This window comes from Radiomyces spectabilis (assembly GCF_025331425.1).
Source record: "Radiomyces spectabilis strain NRRL 2753 chromosome Unknown BYT42scaffold_17, whole genome shotgun sequence".
Classification (NCBI taxonomy): Eukaryota; Fungi; Mucoromycota; class Mucoromycetes; order Mucorales; family Radiomycetaceae; genus Radiomyces; species Radiomyces spectabilis.
In genome coordinates, this window is record NW_026251942.1 from 330,140 (window position 1) to 352,174 (window position 22,035).

Here is a 22,035-nt window from a genome sequence, read left to right on the forward strand (position 1 = left end):
AATAAAGTACTGAATTCCCTTTTCATGTGAATATGTGTAAAAAAGACAAAAAAAAAGACCTAAAAAGAAGAAGGTAAATAAAAACAGGTTTTATCATGCATGGATTCAGTGACAGATCAATTTTTTTTTTAAAAAAAGTCACTATTCTCGTGGAGCCTGTAATTGCGAATCATGCCGTCGTTTGGTTTGCCCGGTCTTTACCTATCCGCGTCCTCTTTTTTCTTTTTTATCAAACACAATGACCGATAGTTCTCTGGAACCACCACCATCGCGGAGTGGCTCGACCACGCCCAAGAAAATGCGCATGACCATGGCATGCGAACGTTGCAGGTATCCACGGCTAATGATGAAGATGCACGACAATGCTCGGGGTTTTTCACCATGGTTCCATTATGACTCAACTGTTTAAGTATAGATTAAAGAAAGGTATGCCCTGACAAGGCGAGGCTCGGACTAGGTTCCCGGGAACGAAAAACTCGCCCAATATTGACATTGCATACCCAATGGTAGTGAAGTGCGATTTTGCTCATCCCACATGTTCGCGCTGCCGAAAGACCAAAGGTAAATGAAAAATCGGAGCTTGCCCCTTGTTTTTCCTTCGTGTGATCCTCATTCAATGACCGCTCGCTTTTCTCTTTCGTCCCCAGCGACATGCTCTTACAACGGATCATCGACCCAGGTCGACCTTTTCAACTTTGTCCATTTGAACAACACCGTCGATATGCTGCAAGAACGGATACAATCCGTTGAAGCGGATATGAATGACATGTTGAATCGGCCACACCAGATCACCGATAGGGATCGCCTAGCATCCAACGAATCTATCACCGAATCAATGTCTGCCATCACCGTTGCACCTCGCCAGTATACAAAAATCAACGGTTCATGGATTGGCCAACGGCGAGCTCCATGGACTTTATCGTTATCATCCAATGGATTACGCATCGATACCGACATTCTTTCACTGCAAGACGTACGCAACCTTTTGTTGTCTGGATTGTCAAACCGAAACCTTGGTTGTGCAACCGATCAACACGCATCTCAGTGGTCTGAAACCGACCCAGAATCATGTCTCGAAACGGCTGATAGCACCACCGTGGCCCGCAAAATGCCTCTGTGGAAAACCAAGTTAAAAACATTTCCCTTGTACAGTTCCTGGGAACCTTTTTCTCTGAACCATGAGGATCCCTCTCCACCGTCCTGCACGTCTTGTCCATTACTTCAATATCTACCCAGCGAAAAACTGGAACATCTCATGGCTATCTACTGCGAATGTTTTCTTTGCCTACCCTACGTTCACCAGAAAGGCTCAATGGCCGATCGTTACGCACAAGGCTCGCTCGATCCTCTGCTCCTGAACTCCATTTTTGCATGGGCCGCACGTCATGCCGCCATTTATCATGACTTATTTCCTGGGAAAGATCCCAATCAAGTAGGCGAACCGTTTTTCAGAAAAGCGAAACAGCTGCTCAAAGATAAATTTCTGTCGGCCCACATCGATACCGTTCACAGTCTCATTGTCATGTACAGCTATGCCGTTGGTGTCCCATTAAGCTACAATCCTCAAGCCGAGTCGGAAGCGTACCTGTATCTTGGCCTGGCCAATCGTATGGTACTGGATCTCAAGATGCATCAGGAACCGAATGGTGCTGATCCAAGAGAAAACGAACTGTGTCGACGGTTGTTTTGGACACTTTATTTTCTTGAAACCTTGTGTTCAATTCATTCCGACAAGCCATTTTCGCTTCCCTTGATGGAGTTCATTACCACCGAAGATCCGTCCTTAACAGATCAAGAGACCGGCGAAGTCCAATGGCGAACGGAATTCATGATTTACCGGTATAAAATTACGCGCATCTATCGCGATATCATCCTGAAAACCGCCGAAGAAAACCCTTTGCTCGCCAACATTTCAAAACTTGACCAAGAGCTCAAGGAGTGGTATCAAGCGTTGCCACCGTACTTTCAATTCACCCCGGGAGATTTGAAAACGCGCCAGTGGAGAAGCTCATCGTTTCGCGAACAGGCGTGCATCAAGCTGAATTCAGAGTACAATTTCCAACTGTGCCAATTGTATGGGCTGTTCTTCTCTCGCGTGCAGGATGATACTCAGCATCAGGCTGAGCAGCCCTTGTCGGTAATCGAGCTGTTATCCAAAGAAGTCTGTATCCAAGCGGCTGATACCATTGTGGAGTTGCTGCAATGCTGGCAACAGCTTGAACAGCGGTGGTGTCATTTATCATTGGAAACCCTCATGATGGCAAGCATGATTTATCAGGCGTTGCTGTGTCCTTCCAGTTCCAGCAATGTCGACTGGGCAAGGCACCAGCTGAAACTTATTGCTGACATTCTGTCCTGTTCACCCATCAAACATCACAAGTACGTGTTTGTCCTCGTCGATCGAATCCACGGTTTATTGAATGCAGAAAAATGCGAACCACTGGATTTCTCCGTTCCCATCTCCATGTCCTATCCTTTTAGCGCATCCCAAAATAACCCTTCCACAGACGAATCACCATCCACGCTGAACCTTGATCCCTCCTTTCACTTTTCCGAATCGCAGGAACTGATCCCTTCAATGTTTGATGCGTCTTATCCTGCCGACGATGAAATCAATTGTCAACATTCAGTATACTCTTGCCCAGCATTCACCGACACGTCAATGCCTGGCGCCCACCATAACACTTCATCCTTGGATGTCAAACCTTTGATACCATTGAACGGATCCGCCCCGTACCAGTACCAGTACCATCCTTCATCGATGCTATCTCCATGTTCCCCCATACCCTATGCCGCGAATCCAGCCATTGAAATAGCTTCTTCATTGCCCATGCCGCCTTTTTGGATGCGATCTTCGCCTGACATGCTTTATAACTCTACGGGTTTCCCAAGATTAGAGAATTTTTATCCACCTGTCCATGCCATCCAGGTGCCAAAATCGACTTTTTCTTTTTCCCAAACCCCCAATTGACCAGCAACCATCACCAACTTACGTTGGACCTATCGGTTTGACAATAACCAATTCAAATGATTCCTGATAAAATCAAATGATGCATGTAACCATTATTTTATTCGTCCTCAATGTCGCCATTGGCTGTATTCTATTCTATGTACCTTTTTTCTTATCGATTGGCTTTGTCAGACAGTTACTCACAACTTATTGGATGATACTTAGCAGACTGGGTACTTGTATTATTAACCGAAATAATAAAAACATCGCTGCCCATTCCAAAACTACTCCATGCCAACGCTTCGTTTACCAGTATGTATATTGCGTGTGTTTTGCTACCCATGCCTCTAGGACCACAGAATGTTTCTACAACCTATAGAGAGCGAAAAACACAGATAGCTCGTAAGATTACCAATGTTTCCGGTATTGGTACGTCTAAAAAAAATTCGTTTTCATTCATAATATTTACATATAGAGCGATAGAGAAGGAGCATATGGATTAGGGAAAAGGTTGAAGAATAGGGGCGATGAAAACTAGCCTACAGAGAACGTAGTTTCATGAGGCATAATAGACGATGAGGATGAGGATGATGAAGATGTGTCTAGAACGTCGGACGATGCTGCGGAAGGAAACATGGATGGCATAGAAAGGTTGCTTAGATAGTGTTGTGAATGGGATACGTCGGAATTAGCACGCGGATGATGATGGGTACGTGTGTGCTTCCTCAACGATCGAGAATGGAAATACGCTTTGCTGCAATTTCCAAAAGGGCAGATGTAAGGTCGGATGTTGGAATGTATTTTGATATGCGTGTTCAAGGAATCAGGACGAGAAAATCGTTTGGCACAACCTGTGATGTTAGAAAAAAAAAGGATGATTTTACAATAAGTCTCGTTCTTTTTATTCTTCCAAGCGATCGGCCCATTTTTATCTTACCGCTAAAGGTGCATACAAACGGCCGTTCCCCTGTGTGGGTGCGCATATGGTTCTGCATTTTATGTCGCTTCATAAACGGCTTATCATGCCGAGGACAGTCTTTCCATTCGCAATAGTAGACAGGCTTTGGTTTTTCCATTATCAGAGATGTGATTTCAATCGAATGCGGTTTATGCAAATTTTTACCTTGCCACTTCCGATGTGGGTTTCACGGATGTGACGGATAAGGTCATCAACGGCAGGAAATTCGGCACGACAATCCTTCCATTGGCATTCATGGGGCACGACTTGGCCGGTGGAGACGGTCGGATCATTCAGACCATGTTCAACTAAAAGTGTAATACATTAATGGGACCCATGCCCGCTGTTTTTGGGCATATTGTACTCAATGGGGTACCTGAGCGATGAATGTGGGCCGCCCGTTTCTCGGCTTCCAGTTGCACCACTCGCTCGATAAGCTGCTGTCTCGATAAGTGTCTGTATCGCTTGACGGCTTCCGTCTTGGTTTTTCTTGGTCTGGCTGACAGCAAACTACCGTAGAGGGGCATGGTCGCCTTTTCAATGTCACACTGGTCTGCATCGTTTGTGCGCTTCCACGTATCACCGGCGACCGAATCTGTCGAAGCGGACTGATCGGATTGATAACCAGATATCACCTGTTGCTCTTGAGCACATTCACTCGAAATAAACCGAATATCTCCCTCAAACAGATCATTATCCATCTGTAAAAGCAATGTCAACCCACTAGAACAGGAACAAGCAAGAAGGAGAGATTGACGCGATAAAGTAGATGACTTACCAACGTCAGATGGCTTGGTAGACTGCTGCTGCGTCCAGGCATGGCGGGGCTGGAAATGATGGAGGAATCCGTTGAATGGGAATAGGCATACGGTGCTTTTAAAGGGTTCGGGGGGACGACATTGCCTAGTTGCTCATCCAAGGGTGCCATCATGGTCTCTGACTGATTGTAAGCGGGCGGGCCATCACAGGTGGCGTTGATACGGTGGGTTGAACTGATCATCATCCTGTCGGGCATAGTGGCAGCGTCCGCCGAGGGGAAGAGATCCGGCGTCTGTAATCCCATGGGTGAAGAGCATACGGAAGCCTCGGATAACGACAGACCATCCGCATAACCATACAACGTTTCGGAGGGCATGACCATGACCATACCGCTCGATCGCTGCGGAAGGTCATGCTCCCAGCAGTGGGAGATGGGCGTCACAGCCGCGTCGACTTGCCCAGGATACAGCCCTGACATGGGAAACTCGTGGGCTGATACAAAAAACAATGAAATTCTCGTTTCATGAATACGACGGTCCGATGGACATGATTCATTTTCCAAATACCTGACGGCAAAGACATGAATGGCTCCTGCAGCGATACCACCAGTGGATGAACCAACGGTGCGGTATAGACCACGCATGATCCATCGGCTGGGACCTCCGATAAAAAGGCTTCTCCGTGTTGCATCATCTTTTTTTGTTGTTTCAAAGTACTACGCAGCAAATGCAGTCATATCTCGGATTAGATAAGCGGAAATCCAGTGGGTAGAAATTAGCTCTACCGTACCTGATGGGTTTTTGGAGGATCTTGCCAACGAAGAAAGAAAGTGGTTGACTGATGGGGGCAAGATAAAGAAAGGAAAGCCAGATTCCTCCCAATTTTGCTCATCCATATATATTTTCAATGAATGACAGTCCCGAGTGAACACATTTTTTGTAGCATGGCATCCATTTAGGTTGTCGGCGTTGAAAGCAAGGAAGCTTAGATACGTGTGTCATGGAACGATGTTTATAGATTGCCTGTGTCACGCACGGTTCAGTCAATCCTAGAGTCACTTATTCCACCAAAGTTCACCCCACTTTTTTCATAGGTGACAAACATGATACGATTACGCAGTACAATCCTTTCTACAAGGGACATGTGAAAAATTAAGATGATGGCAAGTCCGTTGGCAAACGGACCCTTTCAACGTCATCCAACTTCTTTTTCACGTGTCAGTACCGACTTTTCATGCATTCTATAACACGTCGATCCATCAAAGTCCATCGTTCATCACGAGCTAAAGTGAAGACGGTCAAAACAACGCGATTCTTTATTTCCGGAGTTTATAAACCACGGCTCGTGCGTTACCAACGTATGTCATTTTATTTTTCCACAACGTGGGCCCCACTCACATGGGTTGACTTTATCGGGCAAACCCGATCTTTGAGCCCTATATTTTTCATTACAGAAAAGAATTACTCGCAAAAAAAAAGACAACCTGTCGACAAGGAAAAATCACTCCATCAAATGGTATCACTGGCCATTGACTATTGAACACAAATGGTTATCCATATAACGACTTGCGGCACGACATCCTCCTTACGCGACAAAGAGATTGACTTATGTTTTTAATTTTAGTGATTTATTGGATAGTGACAAAGAAAAATGTATCTTTTTTATTTTTCTCTACGCATTTAAAGAGCAGAGGCACCAGTAATGATATCGACTGTTGGGAAGAAGAAAAAAGGTACGTTAGTCAAATCATGTTCTGGTTTTTTTCCCCGTCCCTTTGTTTCCCCTCACACTCTCATGCCAGATTCTTTTATCCCTTTTCTTTTTCATCTATATTTACACAACCAAGGTAGAAGATAAACTTACTCAATTCGTTGGTAATGACAGCCTGGCGACCACGGTTGTAGGTCATGGTAAGCTTGGTGATCATTTCACCGGCGTTCTTGGCAGCGTTCTCCATGGCAGCACGCTTAGCACACATTTCGGCGGCGTGACCTTCAGTCAAACCCCAGTAAACAGCGTTGGCGAAGCTGAATTCTTGGAGGTTTGCAAGGACATCGTCTTCAATTTCGTAGACGGCGAAATTGGGCGAGTTCTTGAGCGCTTCCTGGGAGTAAGCGGGAATGGTGTCGGCTTCATAGGAAATGGCCGAGATGAAACGGTTATAGACAATCTCAGCAGTATCGTATTCGATATCTTGGCTCTTGATCACATCGACGATAGAGCATGCTTCAGCAAAGGTAGGCAAGTCTTTGCCAATTTGGTTGAAAGACACGACCAAGTTCTTGCGAATGGCACGGCTCAACTGGGCCTTGGGCTTGTCACCCAAAACAGCGACGGGCGATTCAGGGGCCTTGGCGACAAGACGACGAGTGGCCTTGGAAACACTGCTGTGAATACCACCGCAAAGACCACGGTCACCGGAAGCAGTAACGTACAAGGTCTTGGAGCCTTCAGCAGCCTTGGTCTCGGCATTGGTGAAGAGAGCTAAATAAAATAAAAAAAAAGACGCTCCCGTTAGTATTCCAAATCACTTTGGTTATGGATTTTCCCCTCGGTCTTCACTGTATTTGCGCCATCATCCATGATCTAGTTTTTTTTTTCCTTCTTTTCCGACGTGATTTTTCCAGCCCAGGGACTCTTTTATTTACCATTGGAAGCTTGACCGAAAGCGCGAGCAGCTTGCATGCCTCTTTGGGCCTTGTTGACCTTGGTAGAAGCAATCATCTTCATGGAGTTGGTGATTTTCTCAATGTTTTGGACAGACTTCAAGCGCTGCTGAACTAGAAAATACAAAAAAGAAAGACGTGGTCAGCCCAGTGACAAAGCAAACCCAAATGACCATTTGGGTTGCGGTCAGTGATCAGGAACGAATGAATTTACTTTCTTTCAAAGTAGCCATGTTACGGGCCTGGACACCATTGCTATAACAACCAAAACAGAAAATCTCAAGTTAGTCAACGTTCTTGAAGGATATATAATAAAGGTTGGGGACGTCTTGAATCGCGTCTCGAGAATTTTGGGTTCCATCGACGTCGAGTTGACAAATCTCTTCTTTTTTTTTTGCTCGTCGGCATGTCAAGGTTGAAACGATGGAGGGATAGTTTCTCGGTAGACACGAACTGCGGGAGGATAAACAGGAAACACGTTTGGTGGCAATTACCTCAATTGAGCAGCGGCAGGGCGAGCGGCAACGCGGGAAGCAGTAAACAACATTGTCAGAGGCTAAAGAGGAGAAGAAAATCTAGCAAAATTAAATTATATTTTGCTGTAAAAAATTTAGACGGGGGGTGTGGTTGGCCCGCTCCCAGCTTTGTCTCCCGGTCAGCGCTTACCCTGGGGACCGGTGGCTGCGAAAAAAAAAATAGTGTCGTCATCAGCGGAGCCTGCGTCAACGAAGTGCAGCGGAGCTTGGATATCGTCCGATGGCACCTCTATTATACTCGGGAAGCCGGACTGCAGTATCATACCAGAATGCGTGATCCCTCAATTTTTCACATGATGGATAATTATGTTCTGTCAATACGGTGAGTGCGCTCCAGTTTGATCCAGACTATTACCCTTTAGATGAAAGTTTAATAGCAGATGAAGAATTTTTTGGTGCCAAAACATCATCGGAGTACTATTCTATCCAATCACGGATGCGACAGTGACCCACTTTGGGACATGGCACGACGAAAAGCAACAGTTTATATCAATCCCGTATGTTAAACACACAGCAAAGTCTCGCGAGGGACTGCCCGACTCGCCCGAAATCATTCGCTCCTAGTTGTATACCTTTGATGTCCTTGTGAATCAGAATCAGAAAGAACTCGCTTACACATGATCGCTGTACCCTCCAACGAACCCTTGGACACGAAACCTCATGCGAATTTATAATTACGCGCGATAACAAGTTGTTTTATTGAAGTGTTGAACTTTTTGACATTTACATTTAGAAGAGAACTAGGCTCATGGATAAAGGAACCGCTCGGTATGGGCAAGTAGCCCGTTTCCATAGTCGCCGACTTTGGTTACACCAAGAAACCACGGTCATGCTGATCGATAGGAACATTTATAAAAGGATGCAAGCTGCTCCTTACGCATTTTTATTGATGAATGAGGGTTGTATAGCTTCGTCTCGGGCAAGACATTGATGCAGCACACTAATCCCTAGTCATTTGTATCGTTACTGCCATTCGTGAAAAAACAGTTTATATCCTGGTTCTCCGTATAAACCAGGTATTCTGTTCAGAGGAAAAAGAAATACCATTGTGAAATCAGTGACATTCGGCGCCGCCGTTCGCTTGTCCGCCTGGCTGATGTCATCGACCGGAGTTCAATTCAGGGTGAACTTTCTTTTTAAGCTTTTTTTCCGTGTCCGTTCATGCGGGTTTTGGTGCTTGTAAATAATGTCGAATACCTCTTCGTCTGAAGAACCTACAGTGGTCAATGCACTAAAGGTTATTCGCTGAATCCCGACAAATACATGCATGCCTTTAACTGACTGATTCTTTTGTATGGTTAGACTGTAAAATTGGAGGATTTCAAAGACGTGCCAAAGATCCCATGTGCACGTAACGCCTTTTTATATGGCATGGGTAAGTCAACGGTGGAAATGTGGAAGGCAAAGGGGAATCGATTCGTCTAGGCCTCCTAGACAAAATGAGACGAGATGAATACTTATTGAGCCAATGACTGTAAATATTACAGGTGCCGGTGTAAGCGTGGGCGCAGTACGATTTTTGGCGAAACGTAAGTTGGAGGTCATTTGTTTTCGTTGTCGTTTTCATCGACGCTTATACGAAAAATGCATGTGTTTTAGGATCGATTCCTACGGCTGCAAATTGGGCAGTGGCTGCTTTCTGTGGTGTGGCAGCGGTTTCGTTTGAAATGTGTCAAATGGAAAGAAAGCAGAAACTGGAAAAATTGCGGATGATTATCAAAGCAACGGATTCCAACGGTCAATCCCGTGCGGGCGATCGTCCCTTGATTGTGGATCAATCAGGCAAACGTGGCGCTTTTCATGTGATGGTGGAAACTCCTCCTTCGTCAGACAAAAAGGACGAATGAAGAAAAATAATCAAATTCATCCTATCACTGCTTTTCATGCCATACCATCCCGACGTTTCCCGTTCTGTTGATCTCATTTTCTTTTTATCTCTCTCTTTTATTTCTGTATAGATACGTTAGTTATGGATAATGGACAAACTGGGATTTACAGCGCATCGTGCTGCTGTGGATAGTAAAAATGCACGAAAAGGAAAAAAAAACAGGCAAAGAAAAAAAAAATAAAAGAAAAAGGAAAAAAGAGAAAATGGTAGACGGAAAGAAGGTTTTTTCTTTGTTGGCAAACAAACACTGAAAAGGGGAGAACAACAAAAGAGAACAAAAAAAGTGATGGCATGCTATCGTGAGATAAAAAAGAAAAACTCTTTACTGCATCAAAGCCTTCATCGCGACATGCCATTGAACTGTGTTATGCTGTGCCCCTTTTTCTGTGTGTTGTGTCCTTTACTGCTGTCCTTGAAAATCTTGGTGCTTGGATTCCGGTTCGGTGTCGTTGCCACTGTCGGTGTCGGCCACCTTTTTCGATCGCAAAAGAGCGAGATCGGCTTGCAGTTTCTGGCGGGTGGAATCGGTATATTGTTGAATTTGGGCTTGGATGGTTTGAAGCACGGGCATCACTTGTTCCTGCACATTTTGCGCCACATTCTTGGCTTTATGGTAGGATGATATGTCTTCACGAGCATATTCCTGGCGTGCTAGTTCCAGCTGTTGGTTGGCCACATCCAGCAGCGACTGTAAATGTAATTTGAACCGTTCCGGTACTTCGGTGGATTGTGTCTTGACTGTGTCCACCAGTTGGCCCATCTGTTGTGTAAGTTGGTGCAGTCGTTCCGTGGTGATGGCATGCATGTATTGGACGCGTTCTTTTACGGCAGGCGGTAGCCGGTCTTGGGCGGCTTGACTGTAGATGACGATGGAATGGCGTAGCATTTCTTGGAAGAGCTGAAGGTTGGCCGTCGCGCTTTGCACAATGGATGATGTTTCAGCTAATCGTTTGAGATCATCACGGGTTCGAGGTAAATCCGCAATGGTACGGGTCAGCTGTTGGCGAAGGCGTGAAGAAGCTTGACCAAACATGATGTAAGCCCGCAACAGCGGATCTTCTTCTTTGGTGACAGGCCCCTTTTCTTGACCGGCGTCGGAAGGCAATGGTTCAAGGTAACGGTCCATGACGGCTTCCAAGTTGTCAATGAGCACCGTCAATCGTTGATTGGCTTCTCGTGCCACCGTCTGAGCCGGGCGACTGACATTATTAAGAGTAAGCCTGCCTTTGACTCCTTCGATCAATTGATACGAAGGTTGTTTCACGGCCTCGACAATCTCCGCTGTGGGCTGAGTGATCAATGGCACTTTGGATTGGATTAGATCCAACGATCGGCACCCAAGCTGATCGGCTTTGTCAAGGTGGGACACGACGTAGTTTTCATAGTATGCTTGAAAAGATTTCGGCTGATATGACGAGTACTTTTCCAAGGTGGTCCAGGTTGATGCGGTAATTCTTCCCATCAACGTCCTCTGGTAATAAGCCACACCGTCTTGCACAATCGGGTACGAAGACACTCTTGCCACAAATCGGCTCTTTTCCGGCAACGGCTTGGCGGCGGCATGACCATTGGTCTCTGCATGCTTGATATGCCCGTTTTGCCCTACAAGGTACAAAGAAAAACAAAAAAGGTCAATCCCGCATTTTCTTTAAGTATGTTGGCAAGGAAAATGGCTAATGAAAGGGAATCTATTCCAAGAACAGAAAGATATTCAACAGGAGAAAATAAATAAATAGAAAAAAGAACGAGTGTCGCTCGGAAATAGAGTTTACGAGCCAACGGCGCACGATGTTCAAATGAATGTTTTATAAAACGTAAGATAGAAAGGGAGATGGGAATAAAAAGAAGGCAACTACAGTATTGGCATGACAACAGTATAAAATTTTTTGATGACGAGGTTTTTACTATACCTGTTTCTTGTGTAGGTTGAGGATACTGTCTTGCCATGTTGAAAAGATTAAAGGTAAAGATAACGAGGAAAAAAAAAAAGAAGGAAAGAAAAAAAAGGAAACAAACGATGAATATTATTGTTATTATTATTATTATTTTCGTTTGTTTCCGGTTTATTCAGGCGTGAGAGTGAGATCGTGTAGCCCAAAAAGACGCAACCCGCTTGAAACAGTCATCATGATTTTTTTTTCGCTCTTGTTACTTTTTTGACAAACATGTGAAAGAAAATAAGCAAGAGATGATATGATGAATGTGAGGTGGCTCAACTTTTTTTTTGATACATGTTTCTATTTGCCTTCATCCTTTTTTTTAACCTTATCGGAAAAGGCTGACTGCCTCGCGTGTTCATTTGCAAGTAAAAAGAAACAAAAATTGGCCATATTAAACTTATCTTTTTCCATCTTGACTCCCATTCTTTGATTTTCACATGCACTTCACCGACGGAATGGTCAATGCTCGACGGAGTTTCAACAACCAAAGCTTTGTGTAATCTTCCATACTACACAGATCCCAGCACCTGGCCACAAAAATCACCTTTTCACAAAACCTATCAACATTGAAGATTTTTATCCAACATGACTCCTTTTTGACAACATCATCTCTGGACTTTGTAAATGGATGCAACGTAATAGGCAACTGGGCGCTAAAGTGGGCTTCTTTTGTTTTTGGGATTTGTCTATCATACCAGGATATCACTGCGGATCATTGAATAGTCGCCGTTTTATTCTATCATAGCAGCGAAGCAACGTTTGGCTTTGCCTTTGATTCTTGCACCAGGATTCTCAAACACCACTTTTTTCATGAGGCTGGTTTGTATGAATATATATATTGCAAAAAAAAAAAAAAACAGCCATATCAACAGCTTATAGACTGCATAAATCGTCCAAGCCCCTTTGGAGACGGTGCCCGCACTGTCATTTGAATGATGGTATCATGGTCTAGAGCCATGTGAATGAGAACGGGGCGCGAGCTGCCATCTAGGGTATCGACGGCAATAAATTCTTGCCCGATAATTTGGACAATATGTAAAGACCATGCTTGCTTTACAGCGTCGGCCAAGGCGTGAATCGATCGCGTGCCCCAGTCCATTGTTTTATGTTTCTCACTCCCGTATTCGAGCCACAGTTTTCCAAACGTGTCCGTGTTCAAATTATGAAATGACGGTTGAGGCTGATCTTCTCCCAAGTCAAAAGCAATCAGACTCGATAACATGGACTCGCTGGCATCCTGCGTCCATATTTCACCTAACATACGTTTACATATCAGCCCATCATTAGCGTCAATAATGGCATTATCGTGGACGGGAACCTACGTCGTTGTTGAGGACTAGTGTGTGTGGAAAGAGGAGAATGACGCTACAAGATTACGGTAAGACATAAGCTTGATCCTCCCGCGCGCACCTCCACTACCTCCCCCCCCCCCTTTTTTTTTCTTGTGGTAACAATACCTTCCCGTTTTTGGATTCGGCGGTCCTGAAATAGTTGGTACTATTAGACTTTTTCTTTTTTTCTATTTTTTCGAGCAACGCGCTCAACGCTTACTCTTTTAAGCTCCGGTCCCTTATTGGCTCGTGCCGATGGGTAGAAAGAGGGTTACTGGTTTCTTTATCACCACTGCCAATAAATGATTGTGCTCGCGTAATATCGTGCAAATGTCGTCGCGGAGACGGTGCTACGTTACATGAGGAATGGGTCAAATGTCGACCGGATTGCCTCCTTGTTCGATGATTTTGCTTTACCAGATTCGGTTAGGAAGCGACCGTGATGGGGGCGATTGGCATTGGCTGATAACTAATCGCCCTTGTGAGACGGAGGTGGATGGGATGCTTATTTTTGGCATTCAAAACAAACCTACCACATTCGTTGTTGGAATGGTTACACTATCGGTCCCTTGCACCGCCAATCGAAACGCTCGGTCATCTATCATGTTGAGCAAATGCACCGCAATCTATGAAACGCGAATAAGAGGGTGCATGCAGGCAGCGTCTTTCTTTTTTTATCCTGAGTGACCTACTTGCTGTTTTTCCGCGATAGGCGAAATGCGGAAATTTTGTAATATGCTTTCCAGCCCTGGGATCACTGTTTGGCTTCGCTTCATAAAGTGCTCCAACGCTTGCAGTCCATGAATTTGCAAGTAGTCATCTTATTGAAGCAAAAGTAGAGAAAGGCTGAGTTCTAGCCTATCATGCTTTCTTTCTTTGGCGCGTGTCCTACCATCCAATAACGTAATCCATTTTTGCAATTGCTTCATAATATCTGTCTCAGAAATCGTCTTTGACAAATAAGCATATTCACTAAGCATCTATTGACAGACGTTCAAGTCATGAGATACGGTGCAAATGATTTTCATGGCCTTGTGATTTTACCCAAAAACAGAACTGAATCAATGGTGCTGATAAATAGGGGCTTTGACATTGTTTGAGTATATTGAAGCACATCTCTGTGGCCATGTCACGCAGTTCCGTTTCGTGGATTTCGTCGTCCAGCACTGTAAGAAACGCATCATGAAAAAATCGTTGACTTTAGATCCACAAAGTTAAAGAATAACAAGGTCACTTACAGTTCTTTAGATATTGACACTGGGCTTGGACATAATTTGTCTCGAGAGATCGTCGGGTTTGGGCTAAAATGAAAAGGACCATTTCCATACACCAAGCGTCGGAAAGCTTTTCACGGGTGCAATGGTTTATGAACCAACGAGCCACATGAGCTTGCGTATCGGGTGTTTCATGGCTGTTACGGATCGCGTTTTTAATGTGATCACCTATTTGCTTCAATACCGATCCACTCATGATTCTATCCAAATTTTGCAGTGCCTTCAAAAGGAGAGCGGGGGGACAGTTACCATGCCAGCCAATGCATAAAGATGAGTTTAGCCGGTTTGCTTACCATGGTGACAATCGTATCATCGTTCATGGCAATTTCAAGCATATTGCCAATTACGGCGCCATCTGTCCATTCATCGGGCCAAAGACTGACGTCTATCGATCCCAGGGTCTTCAGACCCAGGTATTTAAGGTTGTGATTGCCAGCATGTAAAAATTGATTCAGAATGTCCAATGGATGCGATTCGCGAGAAACAAGTGAATGAAGCACCAACGGATCGATTTCCGACAACAGTTGCACGCATTCCAGGATAATGGCTATGCTTTGATTTCAGCCTCACTGGCTCCCAGCCGATGCACCTTGTACTTACCATAGGCAGCATCCACTTTGTGGGCCATCAGCTCTAGACATTGCACGGTCACCTTGTAGATATCTTGAGGTGAACTGATCAGGCAACGGGATATTAATCACCTACCGGCCAACTCATAAATGCAGACTTACCCAATATTGCTGACTTGGAAATTGGCCATCATTCGTAGGCATGCTATTTGTGCCCACGGTGCCAGAACACCGTGATAGATATAGGAACGTGGAAAGCGTCCGTCCAAGAGCTGTTGAAATATCTGTAGCACGGTTGGAAAAAGATCCTTGTAACGTTCTGCAGAGGTCTAATGGAAACTTAATGGTGGCGGCCCATGGTTTTGTTTCAGGTACCGAAAGATCACTTACAGTGGTAAGAATAGATTTCCACACATTAAGTGCGGCAAAGACAACGCTCGGATCCTTGTCTGACAGCGCTTCTCGCAGATGAGGTTCTATGCGGTTCATCAAACGGGGGGATTGTCGAGAAAGAGAAAACAGCGCTACCACAGCCTTTTTACGAACCACTTCTCTAACATCATGGATTGGAATAGGTACTTTTTTTTTTGGTTTCTGTTCCTGTTTCCTCCTTTGCCTTACTTTTCAAATCCCATTGTCCGTATGACGGGTTCAAGCAGGGCATCCTGCATTTCGGGATGCTCAACGTAACAAATCATGGTGAGCGCCGCACACACATCCAAATAACTGGTACTCTTTAGATCCTACAATAGTGAAGATGTAAGTCAACGAGACAGACAATGCAAGTGGTAGTTCTTTACGTACTCTTTGCAGGGTATTGATGAGCATAATGGCAAGTTCGTTATTTTTTTCAAGAAACAGAGCACAAGACAAATAACCTAAAGTAGCGATCGTGCATTAGCGACACGCATGATTCATGGATCGGCCTCCCATAGATCCCACCTACGCGACGCTGCAGCGCGGTTTCTCCGCTTTGAGTCGTCATAATGGCATAAATTACTCCGAAGTCGACATTGTAACCGAGCATAAAAGCATGAATCAATCGTATCAAATAATCCTTCATCCTTGTCTGGCATTTTATAGGCAGAGACAGGTCAATTATTCACCATTTCCTTTTTTTTCTTTGAGTTGCTTACTTACAGGAGGGACATCGGGGTGGCCCATTTTATGTGACAAGGTTTGGAGCTCAGCACTCACATGAGAATGTTCTTCCTTTGTTCATTGGGTTTCATAAGCTTTTTGGGGTTGAATGCACACAACATTTGAAAGTAAAAACTCAAATTACCGCTTTACTTTTGGACTCGGTGACTTTTTGAATAAACAAGAATAGTTCTTTGCTCGAACCCGAGGCAAGAAATTCAGAACTCAACAGTGATTGAAGCTTCGCCATGAGGAAAAGAAAAAGAGGGCAAAAAAAGGAACTCAACCGCCGATTGGCGCACAGTTTCAATGAGAAATTCTGAGTCCCAAATCCGAGAGCATAATAGACAATCTGTACGGATTTTTTCCCTAATTTTGCGTAATGTTCACGAACTAAAAAGAAGGCAATCAGTAAATAGCGCTTCTTGAATCCAATTTTTACTAAACTTACTTTTGACAGACAAAGCACGGTTTTTTTTGAGGCAGGTGTGGGTTCAATAAAAACGTCAAATCAGTTCATCAGGCATGAGAGCAAACATTGATGTGATCTTACCGTAAACAGCAGTCGTCTTTACTACGATGCAAACTGAAATATTTCGGGCCGCCCCTCGCCGGACGCGATGCTGGCGGCAATTTGATGAATGTTCTTACTGGCGACGACGTCGCGGTTCCACACCGCCTTGCAATGTACCTCGCTGCAGGCCAAGATGGAGTGCAGTTCCTTATTTTCGTCATCATGAATGGGCTTCAACGTTCTCTCCTGGCATTTGTGGGCACACCTTTGAACGGGAAAGAGTTGGGTGGATGGCTCATTAGTTGATTAAGGCAAATTCTTTTGAGGTATATGCCTCATCTAGGGCCACAACAACAAGCAGGCCTCGTTTCTCGGCTTTCTTCAGCACTGATCGGCACATGCTCGAGATTCCGGGCAAGCCACCTTTGAAGGCTCCCCAGCTGCCACTAACAAATGCGATCAAGGGTATCTTTTGGGACTGTTCAAAATCGGCGGCTTTCCACTTTCCCGGCTTCCTAAAACTGGGAGAAGGACGAGTGTGAGTATTCAATTGCTTCTAGTGATCTCAATGGCCTATACTTACCTTTCCTTTTCTTCCCTTTGCGCTTCTTCCCCTTCTGCTCCTTCCTGTACTTCTTGCGCTTTCTTGCTTTTCGCTTGTCGTATTTGCGGCCGCCGTTGACAAAAATGTTCACCATTTCAGCTTGCATCTGCTGTCGTCCTTTGTAATTCAAAAATCGCAGCTCGTTGAATTGGGTATCGTACAATTCCAAAAGTTGATGCAATACGCCGTCGATAGAGAATAAACCCAGATGATATACTTGCAAGCTCGATGTCTTGAGCGATAAAAGTTGCTGCTCCAGGGATTCGATAGATGCTGCGGAATCGGAGGTTGAGTGGTCGGCCTTCCTCATGTTCTCCATTTTCTTGTTCGTCTTGTTGATGCCGGATTTTTCATGATATTCGGCTTTTGTTAAAGATCGCACTGATGAGATTGAATGCCGTGACCGTTACTGGCGACAAACACTTGTCTATGACCTGGATCCAGACCCCACAACTTAAAACGATCCTGCAAGTCTTCTTCGTCCAAATCGTCAATGTCTAGATCGGGTAGCCGTTCGTGAGTTGATACTGCCTTTGCAAAAAATGAAAGATGCTGCATGGCCGTCTGTGGCAAGATGGTTGGTAAATGCTCTATGGGTATCTGTTGGTCTATAACGTATTTTCGCCAAATCGAAAACTCGTGCAAAATCATGTTTGTTGTGATGATGGTTTGGTGCAATTTTCATCAAAAACTCTCGGTTGTCAGATCGTCGCAAAATTGCCTGCAGCGTGGTGGTGTCTATCATCACGTGTGATCGAATGAAACTCAAACGTGGAACAAGAGGGAATGAGCGGATGGTATTGAGAATTGTCTCCACAGGCGGATAAAAATTGTTCGTCGCGATCAGTGTGCGTGTATGAGAAATGAACACTTGAATCTCTGCAATTGTTGCCTCCGAAAGATCGCGTAATCGCGGCGATTCGTTCTTGTTAACCGAGTTGCAAATGGCTAAAGCGAGCTTCCTTCGTCGTGATTTGCGGGTGCGCTGAAGTTCTTCGCAAGTATTGAAAATGGTGGTATAACCAACGAAGCGTGGCTTCTGACTGTGGTTCACAAGCAGCATAGAATTTTGATCGTTGTACAGTTCGATGACTGATAGCGCAAAACGAAGGAACTTGAAAAACGGGCCAGGGTTGCGCGTGAGGTTTTCTTCTGTGACCAAGAGGGAGAGAGGGAGATCTGTGCTTTCGAGAATTATGATGTCTAAGTCGGCGGTGTGGTCCACACCTTCAGGCCAATCGGTAGGATTTGGGGTGGTGCAACTGTATATGTATGCGGCATAACGCCATGCTTGGCGCTCATCGAGATCCTATCTCATTGAAATAAATGGTGGATCAACATTTCACCGATTTCCCAACTTACCGGGTAACAGCATTCGGATTTTGACGAAAAAATAACGTTTTGCCCTGTTCGCAAAAGGCTCAACAATGTTGTTGATAAAAATTGTCGCTGACTGTTGTAAGCAAGTACGTTTGCGTATATGATGCTTTGATTTGCAGAACGTGGAGAAATTTTCATGCAAGGAATGGTTGTCGAGAGTTCTTCAAAAATGCGGGGCATTTGGGCAATGGGTAAGTTGGTGTTAGTCACTGGCTTTCCGAGGACGAGCTGTTGGCATGCATAAAAAAATTGTTGCGAGAAAAAAATGATCGGTAACTCGTTGGATTGTCCAACAGGTACAAAAGGAAAAAATTCGCGAATAGCATGGATTTTACGGCCACTTCTCGCACAACGTCAACTATCCGTTCAAGTTCGGAAGTGAATCGTGCTGCCGAATCTGGCGGCAAATTCAGTGCTTTTGCAAGGCCGATCTTGACCACACATCGCCTGTGTTGTCCTCGAAGCTTCTGGGAAAGATGCCCTTCGAGTAAGATTTCATGGAATGGACAACTTGGTTTTCGACTGGAGGCGTGAGGATTGCCCTCAGGGTCGTAAATCCCTTCGTCAGTGCATTTCTTGCACGGGTCCGTTTTTCGCCCTTGTGCTTCCAGTTTGCGTCTTTCTTTTCGGCGTCTTCCCTGGTACGTTTCTTGCTTTCTTTTGTAGGACATGAGAATGAATGGCATAGTACATAGATCAAATTTGATATCCACTTACTGTTGTAGGGGCACTCCCGACTTCGTGCATCTTTTGGCCTTGAGCTCCACATCGTTTGCAAACTACCGATGATCTGTGAATCGTGTCGCTTTATCTCTGAGCGTTTTATTATGTACCTCTTTGCAAGGGCAAGGGAAGCGTTCTTCCTGGAGGGGTCAAAGGCAAGGTGTCACGCTTATGCATCGACTTGTAATTGTTGGCCTGCAAAAAGTCCCGAATCGTCTGGGAAGCAACAGGCGTAGTAGAGAAGAGTTGTCTGCTGGCGTCCACAGCTTTAATCGTCGAAGGATCAGACACCCCAAGTTGGTATGGCTCTGTATATTGAATCTTTTGGGAACAAGAGTCGAAAGCCATGTTGACAGGGTAGCTGTTAAAACTGATTTTGTCGATTTCACAGTCACGGTTCGTCATGCTAGAAAGGATGATCCGAGTGCCCGAGCGTCCAAGCTCAGTTGAATCACCGCATCACTGTGCGATGACAGTATGTGTTGCTGAACATCCTATTAAGCATCAATTTACATAACAATTACCCAATAGAGCATTCAATGCGTTGTAATTCATCAGATAATGGTTTGTACACCCATCGCAAAGCGAAAAAGGAGATCCACATCAACATCCGGAGGCGTGAGATAATAGCGGACAGTATTCACCATCACGATTGAAGCCGCATTTATACCCTGCTGGAATGGTGAGGATAAAAGGAAATGGCAAACGAAAATGGAAATGAGAAAATCATTCATCAGCCCAGAATCATTCGGATCAGGGCCCTTTTGTACCTGGATTGACGGTGGCACAGGCACTTTAATATTTTTTATTTTTTTTATTCACGCGCGCCGTACCCGAAGTCTTTCTTCCTCTGGACTTCTTTATGTTTTCTTCTCCTCCTTTCCTTTCCTTTCATTTAGTATTGCATCATGTCATCCATTCGACTGCGAAGTCACGCTTCCATCTCCAGCAAAGCCAGTAGTATCGCCACGGGCAGTGGCAGTGACGAGATCGCTGTTGATCAACAGTCCTTGTCGTATTATCCATATCATCCAGACGCTTATGACCAGTATTTGGATGATTTTTCCATTATTGATGATTTATACGATGCATTGGATCATGAATCCGTCGTTGGCGATCACTATGGTGAGTTGGAAACGAGAAATTATTTTCCTTGCATTGATTTATTCATTGTGTGATTGCTCACGTATCGTGTTCTTTTCTATTTGACTTAGCTGAACAGCAAGTGGTAGATGCTACAAGAAATGTGGTGAACAAACATCAGGCGATTCATCAATTGTATCTTCATGAGATGCAATATGTCAAAGAGTTATCAGTATTGCAACAAATATTTATGGACCGATGGCCTGATTTTTGGACCCAGCATCACAAAACTGCAAAAATACCCTGCCCGGACATGGCGCGGTTGTTTGACCACCTCCACGCGCTTATCGACGCCCACACCGGGTTTGTCTCACAATTACAGGGCAGGCAAGTGAACGGAGGAGAAGTGACGGGAAAAAGAAGGAAACGGAACCACACGGTTCAACAGAAACGGCAAAAATTTCTCATGTAAAATTTTTAGGCTTGAGATTTGGGGCCCCACCCAACTGGTGTCAGACTTATTTTCCAATCTTGTAAATACATTGTCACAGTGATCATCATGCACATCGTGTACTTAACCAGGATTGGTTGCTTTAGTTGGACCAAACGACGGGGTATGCGATCTTGCTGGAAAACTATTCCGACATCATTCTAAATCTTGATAAGTTGTACCACCAATCCACGTTTACCAAGTTTCTCCAGGTAAAGCCATCTGTGCGCTGTTGTGCCATGTTGATCTTCTTTGATTCTCAATTTCTTTTTTGGAATGGTCCCATTTTTCATCGATGGCTCTGTATTCTTTTGGTTTCGTTATCGTGCTTTTGTTTCCTTTCTTGCTTTCTTTCTTCAATGGTTTTAGGGATCCACTATTACGAGTCTGTTGGAAAACCGAGATCTACTTGCCTATGTTTTCAATCCAATCAAACATCTGACCATCTATTCTCCGACTTTGCTTCAAATCATTCGCTACACAGAACCCTGTCATCCCGATTACCGTGCCCTATCACGAGTGGCCCGTAAATATTCTATTCGGAACGACGAATGGCAGCCAATGCAAGTCCGCTCTTTACATGTTGCCTAATGTTTTTTTCTGTTTATATACTTAATCGTTTCTATACTAGGATCGACGATCGGTATGCCCACTTGCGCGTCTTGGAAGCGTACCATTCGGCCATTCATCAATGTCCTGTCACGGTCACTCCCGACCGTCGCTTGCTGCTATCGGCTCAATTCATTAAGGTCGATCCGGCCGATCTCTCCAATACGACCCACACACGTACCTTCTTATTGTACAACGATGCACTCCTTTTTACCCGTCGCCATAAAACCAAAACGAGGCAATTGCAATACAAAGGCACCATCGAACTCACGGGTGCCCAAGTGCGGCCGTTATCTCCGGATCTCATTCCTCGCATGCTCGAAACAAGACGTTCTTCCAGTTTACCTTCATTTTTTGGAAAAAAAGTGCCTGTGACTCATCAACCTTCCTTTCCAACCAACGCCGCTTATGGCTTTGAGATCTTAGCCGTCGATGAAATGCAGGATCTTCTCAGTGCGCTGGCCGCTCCGGGCATGCATTATCGCTCGCCGGATGCCGTGGCTATACCGAACAAACGTTACATTATTCGTACCTACACGCTGGCCGAGCAGACATTGTGGATCAGTGTCTTAACAAGAGTCATTCAAGGAGTGACGCAAAAACAATATGCCCCATAATACT

General features: G+C 44.8%; 9 protein-coding genes across 9 annotated transcripts; 3 read left to right on the top strand and 6 right to left on the bottom strand.

The window, feature by feature from the left end:
• Nucleotides 1-83: 83 nt before the first annotated feature.
• BYT42DRAFT_588546 (uncharacterized protein) lies at nucleotides 84-3,358 on the top strand. Its single transcript, XM_051570277.1, has 2 exons — nucleotides 84-561; nucleotides 648-3,358. The coding sequence occupies exons 1-2, from the start codon at nucleotides 504-506 to the stop codon at nucleotides 2,969-2,971; spliced, it is 2,382 nt and encodes a 793-aa protein (XP_051418626.1). The 5' UTR covers nucleotides 84-503; the 3' UTR covers nucleotides 2,972-3,358.
• Nucleotides 3,359-3,484: 126 nt separating this feature from the next.
• On the bottom strand, nucleotides 3,485-4,435 carry BYT42DRAFT_505543 (uncharacterized protein; the record flags this gene model as incomplete). The annotated part of the gene is made up of 4 exons (XM_051565035.1): nucleotides 3,485-3,801; nucleotides 3,888-4,011; nucleotides 4,074-4,174; nucleotides 4,285-4,435. 4 exons carry the CDS (start codon nucleotides 4,433-4,435, stop codon nucleotides 3,485-3,487), a joined length of 693 nt encoding a protein of 230 aa, XP_051418627.1.
• Nucleotides 4,436-6,272: 1,837 nt separating this feature from the next.
• BYT42DRAFT_588556 (ATP synthase F1, gamma subunit) lies at nucleotides 6,273-7,954 on the bottom strand. The gene is made up of 5 exons (XM_051570278.1): nucleotides 7,828-7,954; nucleotides 7,548-7,588; nucleotides 7,316-7,447; nucleotides 6,531-7,151; nucleotides 6,273-6,378 (listed from the first exon to the last, which is right to left on the bottom strand). The coding sequence occupies exons 1-5, from the start codon at nucleotides 7,878-7,880 to the stop codon at nucleotides 6,347-6,349; spliced, it is 879 nt and encodes a 292-aa protein (XP_051418628.1). The 5' UTR covers nucleotides 7,881-7,954; the 3' UTR covers nucleotides 6,273-6,346.
• Nucleotides 7,955-8,887: 933 nt separating this feature from the next.
• On the top strand, nucleotides 8,888-9,880 carry BYT42DRAFT_150499 (uncharacterized protein). Its single transcript, XM_051562287.1, has 4 exons — nucleotides 8,888-9,106; nucleotides 9,172-9,244; nucleotides 9,357-9,398; nucleotides 9,469-9,880. Exons 1-4 carry the CDS (start codon nucleotides 9,056-9,058, stop codon nucleotides 9,714-9,716), a joined length of 414 nt encoding a protein of 137 aa, XP_051418629.1. The 5' UTR covers nucleotides 8,888-9,055; the 3' UTR covers nucleotides 9,717-9,880.
• Nucleotides 9,881-10,157: 277 nt separating this feature from the next.
• On the bottom strand, nucleotides 10,158-11,704 carry BYT42DRAFT_618457 (uncharacterized protein; the record flags this gene model as incomplete). Its single annotated transcript, XM_051572286.1, has 2 exons — nucleotides 10,158-11,359; nucleotides 11,668-11,704. 2 exons carry the CDS (start codon nucleotides 11,702-11,704, stop codon nucleotides 10,158-10,160), a joined length of 1,239 nt encoding a protein of 412 aa, XP_051418630.1.
• An 858-nt stretch (nucleotides 11,705-12,562) lies between these two features.
• BYT42DRAFT_618458 (armadillo-type protein) lies at nucleotides 12,563-16,261 on the bottom strand (the record flags this gene model as incomplete). The annotated part of the gene is made up of 19 exons (XM_051572287.1): nucleotides 12,563-12,951; nucleotides 13,020-13,062; nucleotides 13,155-13,179; nucleotides 13,249-13,378; nucleotides 13,446-13,497; nucleotides 13,562-13,654; nucleotides 13,721-13,848; nucleotides 13,921-14,008; nucleotides 14,073-14,194; nucleotides 14,267-14,522; nucleotides 14,596-14,849; nucleotides 14,903-14,976; nucleotides 15,034-15,200; nucleotides 15,262-15,424; nucleotides 15,493-15,614; nucleotides 15,676-15,749; nucleotides 15,814-15,940; nucleotides 16,012-16,083; nucleotides 16,157-16,261. The coding sequence occupies 19 exons, from the start codon at nucleotides 16,259-16,261 to the stop codon at nucleotides 12,563-12,565; spliced, it is 2,484 nt and encodes an 827-aa protein (XP_051418631.1).
• Nucleotides 16,262-16,564: 303 nt separating this feature from the next.
• Nucleotides 16,565-16,749, bottom strand: BYT42DRAFT_588583 (uncharacterized protein; the record flags this gene model as incomplete). Its single annotated transcript, XM_051570279.1, has 1 exon — nucleotides 16,565-16,749. A coding segment is annotated over one exon (185 nt), but the record flags the coding sequence as incomplete, so codon positions are not given.
• Nucleotides 16,750-17,215: 466 nt separating this feature from the next.
• Nucleotides 17,216-18,881, bottom strand: BYT42DRAFT_150395 (uncharacterized protein). The gene is made up of 2 exons (XM_051562286.1): nucleotides 18,492-18,881; nucleotides 17,216-18,438 (listed from the first exon to the last, which is right to left on the bottom strand). The coding sequence occupies exons 1-2, from the start codon at nucleotides 18,687-18,689 to the stop codon at nucleotides 17,620-17,622; spliced, it is 1,017 nt and encodes a 338-aa protein (XP_051418633.1). The 5' UTR covers nucleotides 18,690-18,881; the 3' UTR covers nucleotides 17,216-17,619.
• Nucleotides 18,882-20,140: 1,259 nt separating this feature from the next.
• Nucleotides 20,141-22,031, top strand: BYT42DRAFT_618460 (Dbl homology domain-containing protein; the record flags this gene model as incomplete). The annotated part of the gene is made up of 6 exons (XM_051572288.1): nucleotides 20,141-20,357; nucleotides 20,447-20,678; nucleotides 20,797-20,848; nucleotides 20,913-21,017; nucleotides 21,175-21,331; nucleotides 21,475-22,031. 6 exons carry the CDS (start codon nucleotides 20,141-20,143, stop codon nucleotides 22,029-22,031), a joined length of 1,320 nt encoding a protein of 439 aa, XP_051418634.1.
• Between the last annotated feature and the right edge of the window lie 4 nt (nucleotides 22,032-22,035).

What these genes read in the sequence shown, in the direction of transcription:
- BYT42DRAFT_588546 (XM_051570277.1), top strand. Translation starts at nt 504, where the DNA reads ATGGTAGTGAAGTGCGATTTTGCTCATCCCACATGTTCGCGCTGCCGA. An exon ending in GCGCTGCCGAAAGACCAAAG is followed by an intron (nt 562 to 647) that starts GTAAATGAAAAA and finishes TTTCGTCCCCAG; the next exon opens with CGACATGCTCTTACAACGGA.
- BYT42DRAFT_588556 (XM_051570278.1), bottom strand. Translation starts at nt 7,880, where the DNA reads ATGTTGTTTACTGCTTCCCGCGTTGCCGCTCGCCCTGCCGCTGCTCAA. An exon ending in CATGGCTACTTTGAAAGAAA is followed by an intron (nt 7,448 to 7,547) that starts GTAAATTCATTC and finishes TGTATTTTCTAG; the next exon opens with TTCAGCAGCGCTTGAAGTCT. An exon ending in TTTCGGTCAAGCTTCCAATG is followed by an intron (nt 7,152 to 7,315) that starts GTAAATAAAAGA and finishes TATTTTATTTAG; the next exon opens with CTCTCTTCACCAATGCCGAG.
- BYT42DRAFT_150499 (XM_051562287.1), top strand. Translation starts at nt 9,056, where the DNA reads ATGTCGAATACCTCTTCGTCTGAAGAACCTACAGTGGTCAATGCACTA. An exon ending in CGCCTTTTTATATGGCATGG is followed by an intron (nt 9,245 to 9,356) that starts GTAAGTCAACGG and finishes TAAATATTACAG; the next exon opens with GTGCCGGTGTAAGCGTGGGC. An exon ending in AGTACGATTTTTGGCGAAAC is followed by an intron (nt 9,399 to 9,468) that starts GTAAGTTGGAGG and finishes CATGTGTTTTAG; the next exon opens with GATCGATTCCTACGGCTGCA.
- BYT42DRAFT_150395 (XM_051562286.1), bottom strand. Translation starts at nt 18,689, where the DNA reads ATGCCCCGCATTTTTGAAGAACTCTCGACAACCATTCCTTGCATGAAA. An exon ending in AATCCGAATGCTGTTACCCG is followed by an intron (nt 18,439 to 18,491) that starts GTAAGTTGGGAA and finishes TCAATGAGATAG; the next exon opens with GATCTCGATGAGCGCCAAGC.